The sequence below is a fragment of the Rhinolophus hipposideros genome, assembly GCF_964194185.1.
Source record: "Rhinolophus hipposideros genome assembly, chromosome: 11".
NCBI classification, from domain to species: Eukaryota; Metazoa; Chordata; class Mammalia; order Chiroptera; family Rhinolophidae; genus Rhinolophus; species Rhinolophus hipposideros.
Window position 1 is genome coordinate 38,589,790 of NC_138057.1, and position 18,295 is coordinate 38,608,084.

The 18,295-nt window shown below is 37.2% G+C and overlaps 1 protein-coding gene across 9 annotated transcripts in view; it reads left to right on the forward strand.

The window, feature by feature from the left end:
* Nucleotides 1-18,295, forward strand: part of TMC1 (transmembrane channel like 1) — a 312,031-nt gene that overhangs the window by 177,331 nt on the left and 116,405 nt on the right. For 6 of the 9 annotated variants that reach the window (XM_081067284.1, XM_081067285.1, XM_081067287.1 and 3 more), the window contains one exon: nt 5,755-5,917. In XM_081067284.1, coding sequence (XP_080923410.1) covers nt 5,902-5,917 — 16 coding nt within the window. In that variant the 5' untranslated portion in view covers nt 5,755-5,901. Of the gene's footprint in view, nt 1-5,736; nt 5,918-18,295 lie in introns of all 9 variants that reach the window. The other 3 variants (XM_081067290.1, XM_081067291.1, XM_081067289.1) reach the window with 2 other exon arrangements.

Consider the following 18,295-nt stretch of genomic DNA (forward strand, 5'->3'; position numbering starts at 1 on the left):
ACATAAATAGATCATTTCCTGGTATATATTTAGTGTTTGGCCTACAGTTGCCAGTTATAAATATATTACTCTGTGTGTGTATATCGTTATTATCATTTTAAATCTCTCAATGTTTCTTTGTCTTGCAATTAAAATAGTTCACCATTTAAAATAGTACCCAGTGTTCTATGTTCATTGGTGCCTTGTAATTATTTCAGAAAAACAATCTCAGTTTAAAAGTTATAAACTTTTGAGGTATCTCTGCAGGAGGGAGAGGTTACTTTTGCCAGAGAAGTCTGGGGAAAATTATTCTAGTCGTAGCTTGCTAATTCACTGACCTTATTGTGGAGGCTCCCATTCCATTTCACCCTCCTGGGAGGCTGGTAGGGACTCTGTTTACCCAAGTGGGGGTCAAGGGCTCCTTGGTGATCAGTGAATGGGTTGCCAGGGGGTTGTGGAGATGAATTCTTCTCAGTTCAACCTGTAAGTAGATCTTGCTATAATGGCCTCTAAAGACTCCTCTAAGCCTCTCTTTTCCACTTCTTTTCAGGGGGACTCTCACCCCATCTCCTTCATTATTTGCATGTGGTTTCTTTTTCATAGATGCGTGGAGACAAGCAGGAGGATGAGGATGGGAATAAGGCATTCAAATGAAGACTTTACATTTCAAAGGACTTGAAATTGACATTTCAAATGCCGCTTCCAAATGAGGCTTTACACACAGACAAAACACAACTAACAGATTTGCAAGATGATGTGTGGCATGCATTTTAAACTCCTGTTGCATTCCTGGGTTACACTGGCTGAAGCATTTTTAAACACATCTTATAGTTACCTTGTAAATATCACCAGAGTATATTGTACTTAGGAACATTCTTTTGTCAGATGTCAAAGTTTAAGATGTATTATTATTTTTGAAAGTCTTTCTCTTTTTGGCGTTTCCTTATATTTTTGGATGCCAGAAACCTCTAAAATGGAAAATTATTGGGCATTTCTCAGTATCCGAGAAACCCTGCCTTGGGGCTATCACTTGGACTCTCTGTGAAAGGAACTGTGGGGTGTGGAGAATGGTCTGTGAGTACTCAGAGAGGTTTGGGAAAGGTGAAAACAGAATGCTTATGTGTTGAGCATGTTTTTGTGCTTAGCACTATAGTAGGGGCTTCCCCTTCTCCATTTAATCTTGTAGAATTGATGGAATGAGGCCTGAGAACACAAAGTCCTCGGGGAGGTGGTCTGAGCTGTCATCAGAAGGGAAATTGCAGCATGTGGGACTAAAAACAATTTACAATGGGGTTTGGGGGCAGAAGAGTGGGAAATTTATTCTGCACAAATACGGGTGTCATCCTCATTTGTGTAGTCTTTGTGACTTTCTGTCTGGGTTCATCTGGTTGGCAGATGGATACAAATGCCTTTTAGCCTCAAGGAAGAGGCATAGAAAGCACGTATGAATCGTGGCTGCATGATGAACAAGAGAAGCCAAGCCTCAGAGGGTTTCAGGTGTGTGAACTTCCGCATTCATGCGTGGTGTGTGTGCGTGCGCACTAGTGCTGAACATAACTGCCTGTTTAAATTGGGATTTTCAACTGGGAAGATTTCACATGCTTCTTTAGTGTGGCCCAAGTGAATATATATTTAGAAATGAAAAGTAGAGCATGTTCCAAAAGTTCTTTTCTTCTGCCATCAGGGATAGGAGGACTTGTATTTATAGTAATTTCAGGTCCCCAAATACCTTCAGCTGTAGTATTAATGGGGCAAACAAAAAAAAAATTAAGCAGTAGATGATTAGACCACGTGTTATTTTACAGAGAACCATATTCTTCTTGCCTTTGGAAAATACAGGTCTTCTTAACTGTGATTAGAAGTCATTCTTTCCTAAGATTTACTTATGCTGCCTAGGCAGCAAGAATTTGGACAGTACAATTCATCTTGTTTCTTGGCCTTGATGATTCGGGGGGAAAAACATACATAGGCATCAAATCCTTTTTGTTAATATTTATTATAATGTAAACATACATGAAATAGAGATACACAAGGAATGGAAATATACAGCAATAACTAGAAAAATGCCTGCTATTTATTGAGCCACTACTATATGCCAGATTCTTTACATATATTCACTACATCATTTAAATTCAAACAGTCCTATAAAGTATATTTTATGATCACCATTTGTTCTAATGGAGTCTCAAAGACATTAGGTTGTTATTCCAAGGACACTGAGCTGGTTAGTGACAGAGCTGGAAGTTTGAACCTAGGTTTGGATGACTCTGAAGCTTATATTTTTTCCACTTAAACAATGTGCCTCTCAAAGTCATGACAATTACTGGGAATGGCACTGAGTTGTATAACTAGGAAGGCAACTATGTTTATTATTCAATCCTGTTCATATTCAAAGAACTATTTGCTGAGCTTTCATCCAGGCATGCTGACAAATGAGGTGGAATCTAGAGATCAAAAATGAGGTTTCCCTGCCCTCATGGAACCCACAGGGAAAATGTAAGAAGAATATTAATGATTATGAATATTTTGGGCATTGACATACTACAAGGTCAAACTCTACAAAGCTCTATGGGTGAATTCTGCCTCTGGGTAACAGTGATCAAACCAGGGCTGAGGGGAAATGCCAGTTGGGGACCCTAGCAAATCGTGGTAACTGTCAAACAATACAAAATGCCAGGGGACACAAATAAATAGGATAAATTATCCTAGTACTTCACTAGGGGGGCATTGTACACCCTGCTCATAGTGCTTTCAACAGACTGAAATAGCCTGTCAAAACGCCAGATGGCTCATGGTGGATGACTGTAGACTATTGAGAATTAAACAACCATGCAGCTGTGCCCCACATTGCCACCATCTTAGATACTTTGGCTCTGGTCTTAGGACTATACCATGCTGTACTGGACTGAGCAAATACTTTTTTCAGTATACCCAAGCTACTGAGTCACAAGATCAATTTGTCCTCACATGAGAGGGGCAACAGTGGACTTTTCAATTGCTTCCCCGGGGCTACCTGCACAGTTCTGTAATATGTCATGGGATGGTAGCTGGAGATCTGTTTGTGTTCTCCTTCTTCGTATCAGTAAAATGGGCCAATTACACATGGTAACAAAGGTTGCCTACATCCCTCTCAAGTCCAGATGGGCACATTCTGTTTTCCACTGGTACGACTGATCATCAGCCAGTCTTTTTCCCCTCCATTGGCCTGGAGGACATTAGAGTACACATAGAAGCCCTTACTTCATTTACCCAACAAGCCTTAAAGGATGACTAGCAAAGCCAATCCTTACCGAACACTGAAATGTCTGTAATGAGAAAAGCTGTCCTCTAAAACAGAATGGCCTTGGACATTACTACTGCCTCCCAAGGAGGCACCTGTTCCATGTTCTAAGCAGAATGTTGTGTGTTTATACTGGTGAGTCTGTCAATGTATCATCTTCATTAAAGCACATGGGGATACAAGTGAACGCCCTGAGTGATTTTACCCCCAGCCTAGGGAATTTAATAAATCAGTGGTTCAGATCATGGCAGTCTTGAAAAAATGGTTACTTACTTTGGAAATCATTATCTTATTTGTGTTTTCTTTTGCACGTGCCTGCATTGTTGCTATGGTATCTGCCTCTAGTGCAGCCAGATAGCAGCCAATGAACCACCTCCTTGGTCATGAACCTCCTTGGTAACGAACCCCCTTGCTCCGAGCACATTGTGGAAAGTGAGGGGGTCATGTAAGATTGTAAGAGCCAGTCCCAAGGGGTGGAGTGTCGGAGGAGGTCATCAAGAGGACATGACCACTGATTGACCCTCGAGCTTGACCCAGGCAGTCTGGGTAATTGGAGGCTCCTTACTCTCTCTCCTGTCCTTGGAATATACATTCTTCTTGCCTTCCCCACACCAGAAGCTTCCCCGAGGACACAGACTTGAGACATAATGTGTTGTTGAGACTATACATGACTCAATCTGTTTAGGCCTCTATATAAGCTTTTAAGATTCAGGCAGACAGTGCGGAGACCTAGTAGTCTTGCTACTGCCCAAGACAAGCCTCATATGCAAGTTCCATTGCTTATTAAATCTGCCACCTACCAATATGGAATGATCTGCCTCTTTTTTCTGTTTCTCCTAGCCCTCTGTGTATGAGGGCCAGTTTCAGATTTCACCCTGGGAAGCTCCCAAGGTTATGAACCTACACATTCATACTGCTAGTGGTCTTGATTTGTGTTCCTGTAGATGAGATTGGGCCTCTCTTCATATGTTTATTGGCTCTGTGCTTCTCTCTTCTGTGAAATTACTGTTCATGTTTTTGTTCACTTTTTTCTTGGGTTACATGTCATTTTATATCTTTACATGTGAATTGTTTGTTCAAATCTTTTGCATTTTTTTTCCTTTTGGGCTGGTTATCTTCTTGTTGATAAGTAGTTTCTTTATTTTTATGGTCTTATGAAGTGCTCTGTGATTGAAATATCTTCTAGTTTTTAATGTTATTTTGAAAAATGTTTTGATACATAGAAATTTCTTATTTTAATATAGTTGAATTCATCTATTTTTTTTCTTTTATGGCTCCTGTCTTTAATATTTTGTGTAGTATTGCTTTTATAATTTTCTGGATACAAGGCTTGCAGAACATCTTTTGTTACTTTGTTCATCTATTTATTATGGTTTTTGTCAGAACAGCATTAAGAGTTATTTTATATATTTATATTTAAGTTATGAATTAAATTATATACGGTTATCACTTTAGATTATAGGTCCAATTATTTGCAACAAAACTTCTTAATCTCTTTACAAATATCCAAGTTGAAGAACCACTCTGGGCATCTTTAAATATAAGTACTTGTACCAGCTACATCCTATCTTATTATTACAGTTAAGATCTAGAGTCCAAATAAGACAAAACTTGGTGAGCATCAATCAGCCTTACAGAGCTTTGGTTTAAGTCATAATTGGGTTAAGTCATAATTCTAAAGTCATTTTTAGCCTTCATATTCTACAAGGGTCAGATCTGTGCACAAACCTATTTGTGAAGCCAAAAGCTGCTCTGGTGTAAATGTGCCACCAGGATCCATTTCAAAACACTGCTTCCTATTGCCAAGGTCAGTGGCTATCACCAAAGTAACCAGAGAATACCAGTATCCTCACGCTCAAAAATGTAGCGTATTTTGCAACATTAAATTTCAGCACTTTTTGTCCCTTTCTTTCTTTTAATGATGGCAATATTTTTCTCATTATAAGAAAAGATTATTATACTCCTATGAGAAGTTTTGATAGAAAAAATAAAGTTTTAAAAATTTGCCCAGAGGATAGCAATTTCCTCTTATAGCAAGTGTTATTTTCAGAAAAGTTGAGAAAATGAATTCAGCATCTCCAGATTTCCCCATATTGGAGGTTGATAGCTAAGTTGAATGCTCTATAGCTTTACTGCTTAAACCCGAACTCCAGGTGTAGGAGTATCTTCTTTATTTACTCGTTTAATTTACCAAGTATGCTTCGTGGTCGGTATTTCTCATCTTTCTAAGAGTGCACTCACTTACACCACCCTCAGTATATGTAATTAGGATAAAGCCCTAGAATGGAAGGCATTTAAAATGAGGCAGGCAAACACATACAGAATGGGATGAAGCCAGACTGGCTTTGAATAGGACTTACATGATCAGTTTAGTTTTATTTCAAACATGAGCCCCAAATACAGCCCTTTTGACCTGAGTTCTGCATCCCTAAATGGCAAACTAAACATTCATGAAAATTTAATGGTGAGGAAATTAGTACCTTCTTATGTTTCAGACTGTGAAATGGCACCAGGGAGCACTTTCAACGCCAGGCAGAAGTGTGTGGATGTGCCGGACCAAACCTGAAACATTTGTCTCTTCAACCTGTCATCCTTCTCCAGGTCAGCCAGTGAGCGAGACGTTCTGACAGGACACTCCCAGGATGCCACCCAAGAAAGGTACTTCAAAATAAAGACTTGTAGAATACTCTACCTTTCTTAGAGATTGGGCATTTTGCAAAGTTTTTTTTCACAATTTTTGTTCCTTCTTGGGGCTTTCTCCTCTCTATTTGTCTGTGGTTAGAGCTTCTTTGTTTCTTAAGAAGTTGGGAAGGGTATGATAGTTCTTCACTTCTTTTTTTGAATGGATGTATGGTTTCACCAACTAGAAATGCTCAAACTTACTTTTCTTTCATTTAGGGAGACAATGGGTGAAAGTAAACTACACTGAGATTCCCGTGCGGCAACTAAAACTCAGGGTACAGTCCATGGCAGTGACCTACTGTCAGACTGGTGTGGGGGCAGTAATGTGAAGGAGACTTATTCTGCTTCAGTGTGTGAATTTAATACAATCTGAATTAAGTAAAGTTGAAAAGGAGAGTAAAGAGAATTAAGGCAGAGCAAGCAAAGAAAGGGGACCTAAAAACCTATTGGGATATTTATGTGAAGGGGTGAACAATGTGATCAAATACACTTTTTTGTTGCTGTGACTTGTCATAGGGGTGCATTTCAGTACTATGGAGATAATGGGGGGCACGTTCAGCTATGATCCTATGATACTTATGTAGGTTACATTTCGATCTGTTGTCAGCCTCATTTCAGTCCCCAGAAGACAAATGGTAGAATTTTAAATATGGAAAACCTGGAAATACATTTTTGCTTTTCAGCATAGTACTTCAAATCCAGATGGCCTGGTGCCATCTTTCCTTTAACTGACTTATTTAATCTTAGAATGGGAAGTGGAGACAGACAGCACACTTAGAGATAATCGATTCAAGTCACCCAGCTTCCAAAGGCCGGTGTCTTTGGAATCTGAGAAAAATCCTAGTTAATATGCTCAGTAATTTTATTGACTTCACACATCTAGACAGTCTTAGTAATATCATTATTGAAGTCGGGAACTAAACAGATGACGAAAACAAAAACAACCACTTCTTTTGAGGCTCTACACACTTTTTTAAAGAAATTATTAGACATAACCAAGAGTTGTATATTAGCTTTTAATAGGTGGGGTTGGTTTTTCATGAATAATAAGGTCAGGGTTCAAATCTTCTATAAGATGTTAGACTTCAGCACCTTTAGGGTTTCCCAACCTGGAATCCTCAAGCTTCTCAGTCTATTTTGGTAATGATGGTGTTGGCAGGCTCCTTTTAGATTTCCAACAATTCTTACCAAAACTTGCAATAAGGCTACTCAGGCTATCTTAAATGCCAACAACCTCATCAAATAAGATCAGAATGGATTATTCTTGCTGTTTATTAATGCTATCTATTATTTATCATTTATTTATCTTATTGTTTTTACAACAAGAGATGTTTAAAAGTTTAATCATCTTATTTTTTGATTATGAATAGAGGTATATGTTGTTGCAGAAAAATGTAAAAATTTTAGAAAAATATATTAAATGACGACATCAACAAAAACCCAGAATCCCGCCACAAAAATATCACCTCTAACATTCAGGTCTCTTTTTCCAGAATTTATCTATGAAAGCTATGTTTGGTTTCTATTTAATAAAATAGATATAAATCTATACATAACAAATGTCAGTTTTTACACAATGCTTGGGTTTTATAAGAAAGAAAAAGATTGATAGCATTGCCTGTTTGGGTTACAAAATATCATAGTATCATAACAGCTTCCATTATCGAATGCATATTGCATACGAGGCTCTGTATAACATGCAGTGATGAGTTACCATGATGGCTATGTGAAGCGATGACAAATGGTATCTTCCTGTGACGTGTACCGTTTTCAGCAAGCTATGAAGGGAAATAGCAGGTCAGTTGGAAGATGTATTGCTCAGTGTATTGAGCTTTTCCAGACAGGATACAAGGAAACACTGTGTCTAGGGCTAGCCCGTGAAGAGATGAAGGAAGATAAATTTGTCTACCTGGATCCCTCCTTTCTCCTGTTTTTGCCCCATGGAGAGGTAACATACTTCTGACTTGTGTTATCTAACTCCTTCAATAGGGCATCTCTGTAAGATGCCAGATTCCACACTCTATGGTATCATGTTCCATCCATGTCTGGAAGTGGCAGAGACCTTAACACTCTGGACTTGCAGGTGGTCTACTCTGAGCTGTGCTTATCACTTCAAGGACAGGTGATTGGTTCGGGCTGGGAGGCTGTTGAAGCCATAGGAAGGAAGGAGGTATTTGAGAGAATTAATGAGGTACTTGACATTTGTGTCTGATACAGAAAGGAAGGACTACAAAAACATTTGGAATATAGAAATACTAGTACTTGGTGAGATTAAATGTGGGAAGATGAGGGAGAGGAGATTATCAAGAATGACTCTCAAATTTCTGGCTTGGTCACCTGAGTAGAAGGAAATTCCAATAAATAAAAGAGAGAGACAGTGGGGCGGAGGGGTACCATTTGGTTGGGGTATGGCTTGATTATCTGCAAAGTATTTTCTGGTGCTCAGGAGAGAGGTGGGTATTGGTATTGAGTTTTGGTTGGCATAATCTGGGAATTGAAATTATTAGAATCATGTGGCATCCCAGAAAGAGTACATAGAATGATAAGGGAAGACGGCCAATGAAGACACCCTGGACAACTTCAGCATTTGGTGGTGGGAGGAGGTGGATAAGCCCGTGGGCAAAGAAACAGAAAAGATGGTTCAGAGGGAAAAGAGGAGAAAGCCATCGTAAACTCTGAAATGACATACAAAATAAAGGTGGAAATCATCGCCATGTTACTCTACTATTGTTTGGCCATATGAATTTTTTTTCAACAATATATAGATAAACCTGAGTGCTGCTTATACAAATTCTTCAAAATTTTAAATTTGTGGTGCTCCAATGAATGCTGTTTTACTACTTTTAAAGATGAATGGATGGCATTTGGTACAAGAAATAAATAATGTACATAGATGTGTTGGAATCATAAATTCTCATAGAGACTGACTCTCATTTATTCATTAATTGATTTGGTCACTTATTAGTTCATTTAACAAACAACTCATTTGAGTTTTTAATTAAAAAAAAAGATTTTATGTCTTCTGGGAAGAACGTGATGTGACAATGTACTTTCCTCAAAGAGTATATAGAGTAATGTGATCAGGGCAGTACTGAGCAATTCTCTAAACAAAACAAGAATGAAAACATTGCTTTACAAGCTAGAGTGGCCTTAAAAATTAGGAACATTCATGCGTTTGTTTCTAATTTGACTTGTGATTTCAGAATTTTTCTGATGTGGACAGCACTTGTTGGGTTTGGGGTACATATCAGTGATAATTAAGGAGTGGTATTCCTATGACTGATAAAATATTGACACTCTTTTGTTTCCATTTCTTTCACTTCGCTTTCAAAAACAGCACTATTGAGGTATAACTTATGCACAATAAACTGCACACATTTAAAATGTACAATTTGACAAGTTTTAACAAATATATAAATGCTGTAAGAACCACCACAATCAACATTTTCATTGCCCCCAAAACGTTCCTTATGTCCCTTTGGCATCAATCCACATATTCCACCCTTACCTCTTAAATACTCTACCCCTAGACCTGAGCAATCCCTAATCTTTTTGTCACTCTATTAGTTTGCATTTCTAGAATTTCATGTCATTGGAAACATATAGTAAGTACTCTTTTGTATCTAGCTTCTACATTTACCATAATGCTTTAGATATTCGTCCACATTATTAGATATATCAGTCGTTTGTTTCTTTTTATTGCTGAGTAGTATTCCATTGTATGTGCGTATCACAGTTCGTTTATTCAGCAACCCGTTGATGAGAACTTTAGTTGTTTCCAATTTAGAATAAATTGGAATGAAGCTGCTATGAATATCTGAGTAAAAGTCTTTGTGTAAATTTATAGATTGGAATTGCTGAATTGAGTGGTATTTGATTAACTTTATAAGAATCTGCCAAATTACTTTCCAAAGTGATTATATAACTTTGTATTTTCACCAGCAGTGTATGAGAATTCCAGTAATCTATATCCTCTCCAAAAGCTGACTTTGCAAGAGAATCATTTTAAATTTAGCCTTTTGAGAAAGTGTATAGTAGTTGTGGTAAACCTAATTGTGGCTTTAGCTTGCATTTCCCTAATGACTAATAATGTTTAACATGTTTTTGTGTTATTTTCTTTCTTTTGTCCCTTCTATGCTTGATCCTTTATTCTCTTTTCCTACCTTCTTTTGATCAAGTATTTTAAATTCCACTCTATTTCTACTATTGGTATATTAGCTGTATCTTTTTTGTTGTTATTCTGTTTTAGTGGGTTTACAATTACATCTTTAATTTATCACACTCGACTTTCAAATAATAGTATATTTACATATATTTTAAGAAACTTATGATGGTATAATTTAATTTCTGCCTCCTATACTTTGCTTTTGTATATTTTCCACATATATTATAAATTCCACAGTTCATCGTCATTATTTTTGCTTTAACCATTCAGTTATATTTAAAAGAAATTAAGAAAAAAGTCTTTTATATTTACCAATATATTACCATTGCCAGTGTTTTGCCAAATTTCAGATCCCAAATTCTCTCTGGTATCATTTTTCTTCTGCCTGAATAACTTCCCGTAATATTTCTTGTAGTACGGGTCTGCCGGCAATCAATTTTCTCAACTTTTGTATGTCTGAATCTTTACCTTAATTTTTGAAAGGTATTTTTTTGATGGAAATAGAATTCTAATTTGATATATATTTTTCTCCTTTCAGTGCTTTAAACATTTCTCTTTTTCATAGTTTCCGATGAGAAGTTTGATTATTTGTGTCACTTTGCTCTGGTTGCTTTTAAGATATTCTCATTATTACTGTTTACTTTAGCAATTGGTTTATGCTGTCCCTTGACATAGTTTTATTCATCTCTTTTCTTCTTTGGAATTTGCTGGGCTTTCTGGATCTTTGGTTGATAGTTGCTATCAAATTAAAAACAATTTTGGCCATTATTTCCTCATTTTTTTCTGACTCCACCTCTGGAACTCCAATTGCATATATTTTAGGCTGATATATTTTAGGATGATATATTTAATATCATCCTATAGATCAAAGATATCTTTTCATTTTTTTAGTCATATTTTCCTCTGTGGTTTTTTTGGGACAATATATGTGTCTTCAAGTTTGGTGCTCCTTTCTTCATCAATGTTTAATTCACTGTTCATCCCATCCAGTATTTATTTCTCATTTTGATACCATATTTTTCATCTCTAGGGTTTGATTTGTATTTTTTAAATGATTTTCAAAAAAATTTTTCTTGCCATGTTCTTAAACACGTGGAGTATATTTATAATAACTGTTTACCGTTACTGTCTGCTAATTCTATAACCTATCACTTCTGGATCTTTTTCTATTGATTCATTTAATTGCTCTCCTATTTGGGAGGCATTATTTTCCGTAGTTCTTTGCTTACCTGGTAATTTTTTAATTCACTGTTGGAAATGTTGAATTTTACATTTTGTGGTCTTGGATTTTTCTGTCTTCCTTTTTATAGTGTTGCATTATTTTCTGAGATGCAGTTAAGTTGCTTTGAATTACTAGCTGGATGCTTTTGAGAGTTGCTTTTAAGCTCTGTAAGAGTGAATTCAGCTCAGGGCTAATTTGGTCTGAGCAATGACCTTCTGAGGACTCTAACCAATGCTCTATGAATTAGGAGGTCTCTCCTCTCTGACTGATGGGAAACCTGAATGATTTCTGACTCTCATGAGCCCCAGAAAATATTCTGGTGATTCTTTCCTTGGTTGTTGTAGTAACCACACATATGTGCACACATCAGTCCTCAGCCAAAGTTTGGAAGGATTTGTCTGCAGATCTCCAGAGTATTTCTCTCTCTGTAGCTCCTTTCTTTCTGGCATTTTATCCCATAAATTGTGGCTGCTTTCGACTCCCTAAAATCAGAACTATGTCTCCTCAACTCAGTAAGATCACAAGCCTCTATTTGGATTCCCCCACCCTGTGATGCAACCTATAATTGAAACTCTCAGGCAAAATGATCAGGCAATGTCAAGGCTTATCTCATTTGCTTCCCTTCTTTCAGAGATCACTGTCTTCGGATGTTTGTTGAGCAATGTCTGAAAGGAGACGTTTCATATATTTTATATGGCTTTCTAGGTGCTTATGGTAAGAGAGTTAATGCATTTCGAGTTACTTCGTTGCAACTGGAAGCAAAATTCTAATACTGAGTTTATAGTATACTTGGGCTTCATTATTCCAGGATTCCCTTTAGTTCTAATTTTATATGATGTGGTCAGATAAATGAGAATATCTTCAAACATATTTTTCTGCTTTGGAGTAGTTCTCACAGGACTGTTTTTTAGCCAGTGATATAGATTTTTAATATCTGAGTTCTATATGCTAGTATTCATAAATATTGGGTATGTCCATATGGCATATTATAATGGGAAAAGAAAGATGAAATTCCACTCTTACCTGATGTTTTCATAGGTCTTAGAGTGACCTGAGGGAGGGTTGTGAAATCTATAACTCTTTATTGAGACGACTTTAAAAGGATTACAACCAAAATCGTCCTAGACGATGCAAAATATCCCAATGAAGAAGCTGAATCTCTAAGGTTGTTTTTCTTCTTGTGACACATTCAACAATTGCTTCAATTTAGAAATGTATTTTTAAGATGAATTTAAATATATTAGTATGTGAGAATTCTTTGTCCTCTTCTGGTTGTGGTATGGAAAGATCAGTTCCCATCAATGTAGAGATTCATATTTACCAGGACTATTATTACATTATCCTCTTATCCCTTTGTGTTTGAACAAGCTGTGTACCTTTTGTTTTAATGCATTTAGCTCAATATTTATTGATTATTGAATACAACAAAAATATAACAGATACTCCTTGACTTTCAGAAGCTTATCACCTATTTGGGGAGATGAGACAAATAGATAGAAAACATTAAAAAGCAGTATAAGACCCTAACGAGAAAGATGATTGGGTGCAGGATATGAAGTGTGAATTGAATTGTAGAAGCAATATACACTATGCACTTTTTCTCTTTTCCAACTCTTAAATCTTTTCCTATGGCTCTCTAGTGAACACTCTTCAATGTATGCAGACCATCTCTTAGACGCAGAGCTAAAACATTCAGCAGATATGAATCTGAACACTTGAGTATGTTTGGATGATTACATCAGTTTCCTGACTGCTATCGTTCTGTGTTGATGCTTCCCAAACATGCTCTTGCTCTTAGCACTGTACCACATCTGTGTCTCTTGGCAGTATGCGTAGTGGAACAAATGCTGGGATCATGCAAACTTCACTTCTTACAGGCTTTCGATCTTGAGAGGGTGTATTAGTTAAGGGCAATTTGGTTCAAGACAACATGTTCCAGTTTCACTAGCCTAAGCTAAAAGATAGTAAGGGTGAGGGTTGGAGGGGGGAGACACTCATAGAACCCAGGTAAGAATGAAATCGAGTCTCAGGCTCAGCTACAACCAGAAATTGAAGCCCTATAGCAAACCCGGAAAAATTTTTTGTCTGTTACTTCTGCAAATCTGCTTCGTTTTTCTTTCTGGCTGTATATGATTTTCTCTCTTTTATAGTAGACATGACAGGCAAGGCTGAGGCTAAGAGGCCTAAAGCTTCCGATTTCTCAGCCGTGTGGGTGAATAAATGTGTGTATGTTTATATCAGGGCACAGAAAATGTTTATATCAGTTCACAGAAAATGTTGGGAAGTTGGTAGAAAAGTTCCCATAAAAGCAGAGTAACTGGGACAATAAAATGATGGCTGTTCACTATAAGTAATCAATTCATCTCTTTAAGTCCAACTTAACATGCACAAGAGTTCTCCATAAATATTAGCTCTCCTCTCCTTTTCTTCCTTTGCAGTCAATGTTCACTCTCTGTCCTAGACAATTCTCTGCTAAGAGTATATAATGTACTACCTACAAATAAGAATATGTCTTGATTTGAAGTTACTGAAATATTGTTGAATTATTGAAACCAGCTTACATTTTCATAATTTATCAACGCAAGTATCCATACATTCCTCCTGGGTCAACCAACTAGATGCAATGGAAAGTAACAGGTGAGTGATTTTGGTGCTAGTTCACCCAAGAAGGTTGTTTGCTAGGGTGAAGATTGGACAGCTACAGAGGCTGCCTGCAGGGTGAACTGTTGGGATAGTACCTATGGGAGTTTTGCAAAAGGCCCTCAGGAGAATGCATTAACCAAGTTAAGAAACCATAGTGTAAGGGTTCCCGCAGGGCAAAAGGGATGGTTCTGAAGAATTCACACATTTTCCTATGCAATAGCCATGGATACAGCACAAGGCATGGTGGCCACCCAGTGTGAGCAAAGATGCTTAACGTTTTCCCCTTCCAATACTCCTTCTACTCTTCCAGGCCATGCAAGAACTGGAAGCCACATAGTGAATGGAGAAGGAGTCATAAGTCAGGAGAAATGGTCAAAAGAGATACCTCCATTCCCTCCCCCACTTCAATCTCCACGCCTAGGTTCTTGGCGTGAGTGAAAAGGGGGAGATGCCTTGAATAGGATATGAGATTGAAGTGTTAATTTCGGTTGGACTAGCTATTTTAATGCCTTAATACAAGAAAATGAATATGAATTATCAAAGTGGTATGATTCTTATAACTGTAAATGACCAGAAAGCTGTAGGATCTGTCTAAAATGTTATCCAGGGCTGGGTAAGTGAAATCTGATTAAACGTAGCATTTATTTACCCTTTCAACAAAGGATCACTTATTGAAGTGAGCTACGATTATAGTTAGTAGAGCAGGTAATGCAGTTCTTCCTCTTAAGGAAACTAGTTAGAACCTTTAGGAAGGACAGCTAAGGAATATCTTATGAGGCAGTATGGCTCTCTACCATCTGTGTGCTCCATTCCTCTCCTGGTCTGATCTTAGCTGGGATCTCTATTTGTGATTTCAGGGTCTTAATAACCTATGACAGAGAGTTCACAATCTTTGCTTTCTAATTCTGAGACTGACTTCATGATGCTACAAGTCTTTTCTACTCCTGAGAGCTAATGGTTTCTCTATCTTATTCCTCGAGTCTGTTCTTTCTCCTTGAGGAGAGGGTTGTCTATGACCTCCCTGTGTAGACTGAAGAGGCCTTTTTACTCCCTTGATGTCACTGCTACCTTCTGCTTAAAGTCTGAACTGAAAATGAGTCCATCATTTATGCAACACCATGACACTTCTTGGGTAATAAAAAATCAAACAGCTTTCCCAGCAGTAGTAACTGGTTTATTTATTTATTTTTCACCCCGTGACCAATATTGTGTACAAGTTAAGCTTACAACTAGCCCAAGCCTTTACACACCGTAATTTTGTGAAATGGAGTTCCCTACTTCAAATATACTTCTTTATCATTGAACTCACTGAATGACATTTAGGTAAATTTTCTGTTTCTTAAACATCTGGTTTTTGAGAGGCAATGACCAATATGATAACATCTCCTCTCCCAATTCTATCTGCCTTTGAAAATATATTTTTGACTCAAACAAAGAACAATTTTTCTGCCTCTCTTATTCTGCTTCAACGATCCAAATTGTTTTTCAGAGTTCCAGAGTTTTTCTGACTCCACATAAAAATTTTGCATATAGATACATATCGACAATACTAAGCTTCCACTGAATACTTAGAATATAAATGTATTCTAGTTTTTAATATCTTCATAGCAAGGTTCTTCCTGAAAAACATCTGGATCTGCAGGAGATAACTGCAAGTCCAGTCAAAATTATGAAGTAGCCCAAGATTTGTGTGGCTTCCTCATATTGTAATAATACCATTGTGATCTAGGATCCAGTAGTCTAAAGTTCTTTGTCTTCTACTTTTCATTTTAGCTTGCTTTCATCCAGGTATCTGGGTAGAAAATATCAATACATTATGTTTACACTAGAATATAAATTATGGGTAGTTAAAAGTGTGATTTTCAGTTTTCAGCTGTGGCTCATATTTTTTTTCAGATCTTGCTTAATTCCTAGAGTATCATTCCATCTCTTCCTTCAACAGAAAGCTTAGATGGTTTTGCATTGCTGCCATGTGACATTTAGACTCCCCAAACTGGTATGTCATGGTCTTCTGGCATTTGAACTTAATCTTGCTTTGAATTCATATCTGATCTGTTTGATCTGCTCTCCATTCCCTACATGCCCAGCACATTTTCCAATCTCTATATTTTATTTTATCGAAGTAATCACCTTAGCCTCAATCTTTGCTTATCATCACTCTGCCCACCTTCAAGTCTCTGTTGATTACTACTTCCTCTGTGATGCTTTCATAGATTTCCTCAGTAAGACTTAATTTCTTCATCATACTTTTTCTTTGATATTAAGTGTGCATCATTTACATGCCACTGTTCTTCAAGTGCTTTGGAGTGGAGATGTTATTTATGGCGCTAATACAGACAGTGACCAATTTTTCCAGGCCAAATATTGAGACACTTGGCCAACTCTTTTTCCCTCCAATTAATGAATTTTTTTATATATACATATTGTTTAATTTATGAAACTAAATCTCATTTTGTAACATTCTGTTTTCAAATTCACAAACTTGGAAAAGTCCACGAGTGAGATGAGCTTGTTGTGGTCACTTGACTAGTCTCTGTGCTCACTGATGGTTTGTGTCTGCTGGTCAACACATTATTGCCCTAGAGAAAATCTCCTTGGGGAACCAGATTATAATGCAAGCGTTTGGATAGCCCATAATCAGAGCCCAAATAGGTTGATAGACTTGAAAGATATTTCAGCCAAGTCTGATGGAATATTCCAGGTTTGCAGGCAAAAGGAAAACATGGGAATGGCTTGTCTTCTCCAGAATTTGAATCCCTTTATCTGGATAATGTTTAATAAGCACTAACATCACTTCTTTGTCTTCCCATTTTCTGTGCCTCTTTTTCTGAACACTTCCTCCCTTTCGGACCTCTTTGTTTTCAAGTGTTTTACTAGTACTATTTCAAGTGTTTTGATAGTACTATTTTAGCTACTTATTCTACCCTCGGAGCCATTCTGTCTCTTTAGGAGGCCTTTGAATGTGTCAGAACTCATCTTTTATGTTTTGATATTTCATAGCACTCAAAGGTTTTGTTTTGTTTTAATGATATGAACATGTATTCACTTAAAATGCTATATATTCAACAATTTGTTGCTTTTTTAATAAGGAAAAATAGAAAATTTGCAACAATATATCAAGGTAGCAAAATATTTATAATTAGGACTCTTCCAGAAATTTTAGGACGTATCATAATATCCCTGATTACACTCGAAGATCTGGGAAAACAGGGGCATGGCTTTATTATTTTATTATTATTATTAGTAGTAGTAGTAGTTTCAGGTATACAAAATAACATAATGATTAGACATTTACACGTCTCACAAAGTGATAATCCCAACAAGCCTACTACCCATCTGACATGGTACATAGCTGTACCATACCATTGACTGTATTCCCTATGCTGTACTTTACATCCCATGAGGATGTGGCTAACATTTAATGCAATATATCCCCACAAGAATAGTTAAGACTTAGTAAATATTTTTTGAATGAATGAATGGTGGACTGTATGAACAGATATATGGATAATGAGTGGAATGAACCTAGGTTTTATAAGACACCTTCTGAGACCTGCGTTTTGGTGGGTATAGGAAGAGGTAATTCTAGTTTAGAGCCTTACTCCTGATTCTTAACTCCTGCTTGCAAGGGGTATTAGTGTAGGAGGTTAGCCTCTGGTACTGCTTTTCTCAGTAGGTTGTATGGGATGGGATCAAAGGCAAAAGTTAAGGAAACAGGGCTATTTTTAAACTCTATGACTTATTTAGATAGGTTGTTATAGAAAGTGGTGCAAAGATATTTCAAGCGTACAATATCACATTCAGGGTGCTTTAACACTGCATTCAAATAACCCATCCATGGAAGCATCTGCAAACTGAAATAAACCACTGTAAGCTCCTTTTTTGGAATCCACAAGTCTGGCAACTGGTGACTTGGGTTGTGGGTCAGGAGACCTGAATGTTATATCTGGCACCATGATGCTACCTTAGTTTATAGAGTTGGAGATTAACAAACCTTTAATAGTTTGCTCCTTTAAAAAAATCTCTTGAGCTGTTTGTTCCCCAATAAAGTTTTTGTGGTCTATGTCTAAGAGGGAAAATTAGGCCATTCAGGAGTGAGTGACATTTGCTTTCTCTTTGAAGATGAATGCCCTGCATAATGGCGTTCAGAAGAGGGGAACAGAACTGGCAGTTCCCTGTCATGGTTCCTCTTCATCCCCTTGCACTTGCGTCTCCTCTGAATGTAGGAGGCTTGGCCTTTGTGTGGGGCAGAACTACTGGGCTGCATGAAGGCTGCAGTGAGAAGATGGTAAATTAAAATATCAGAAATTTGAGGAGGAAAGAT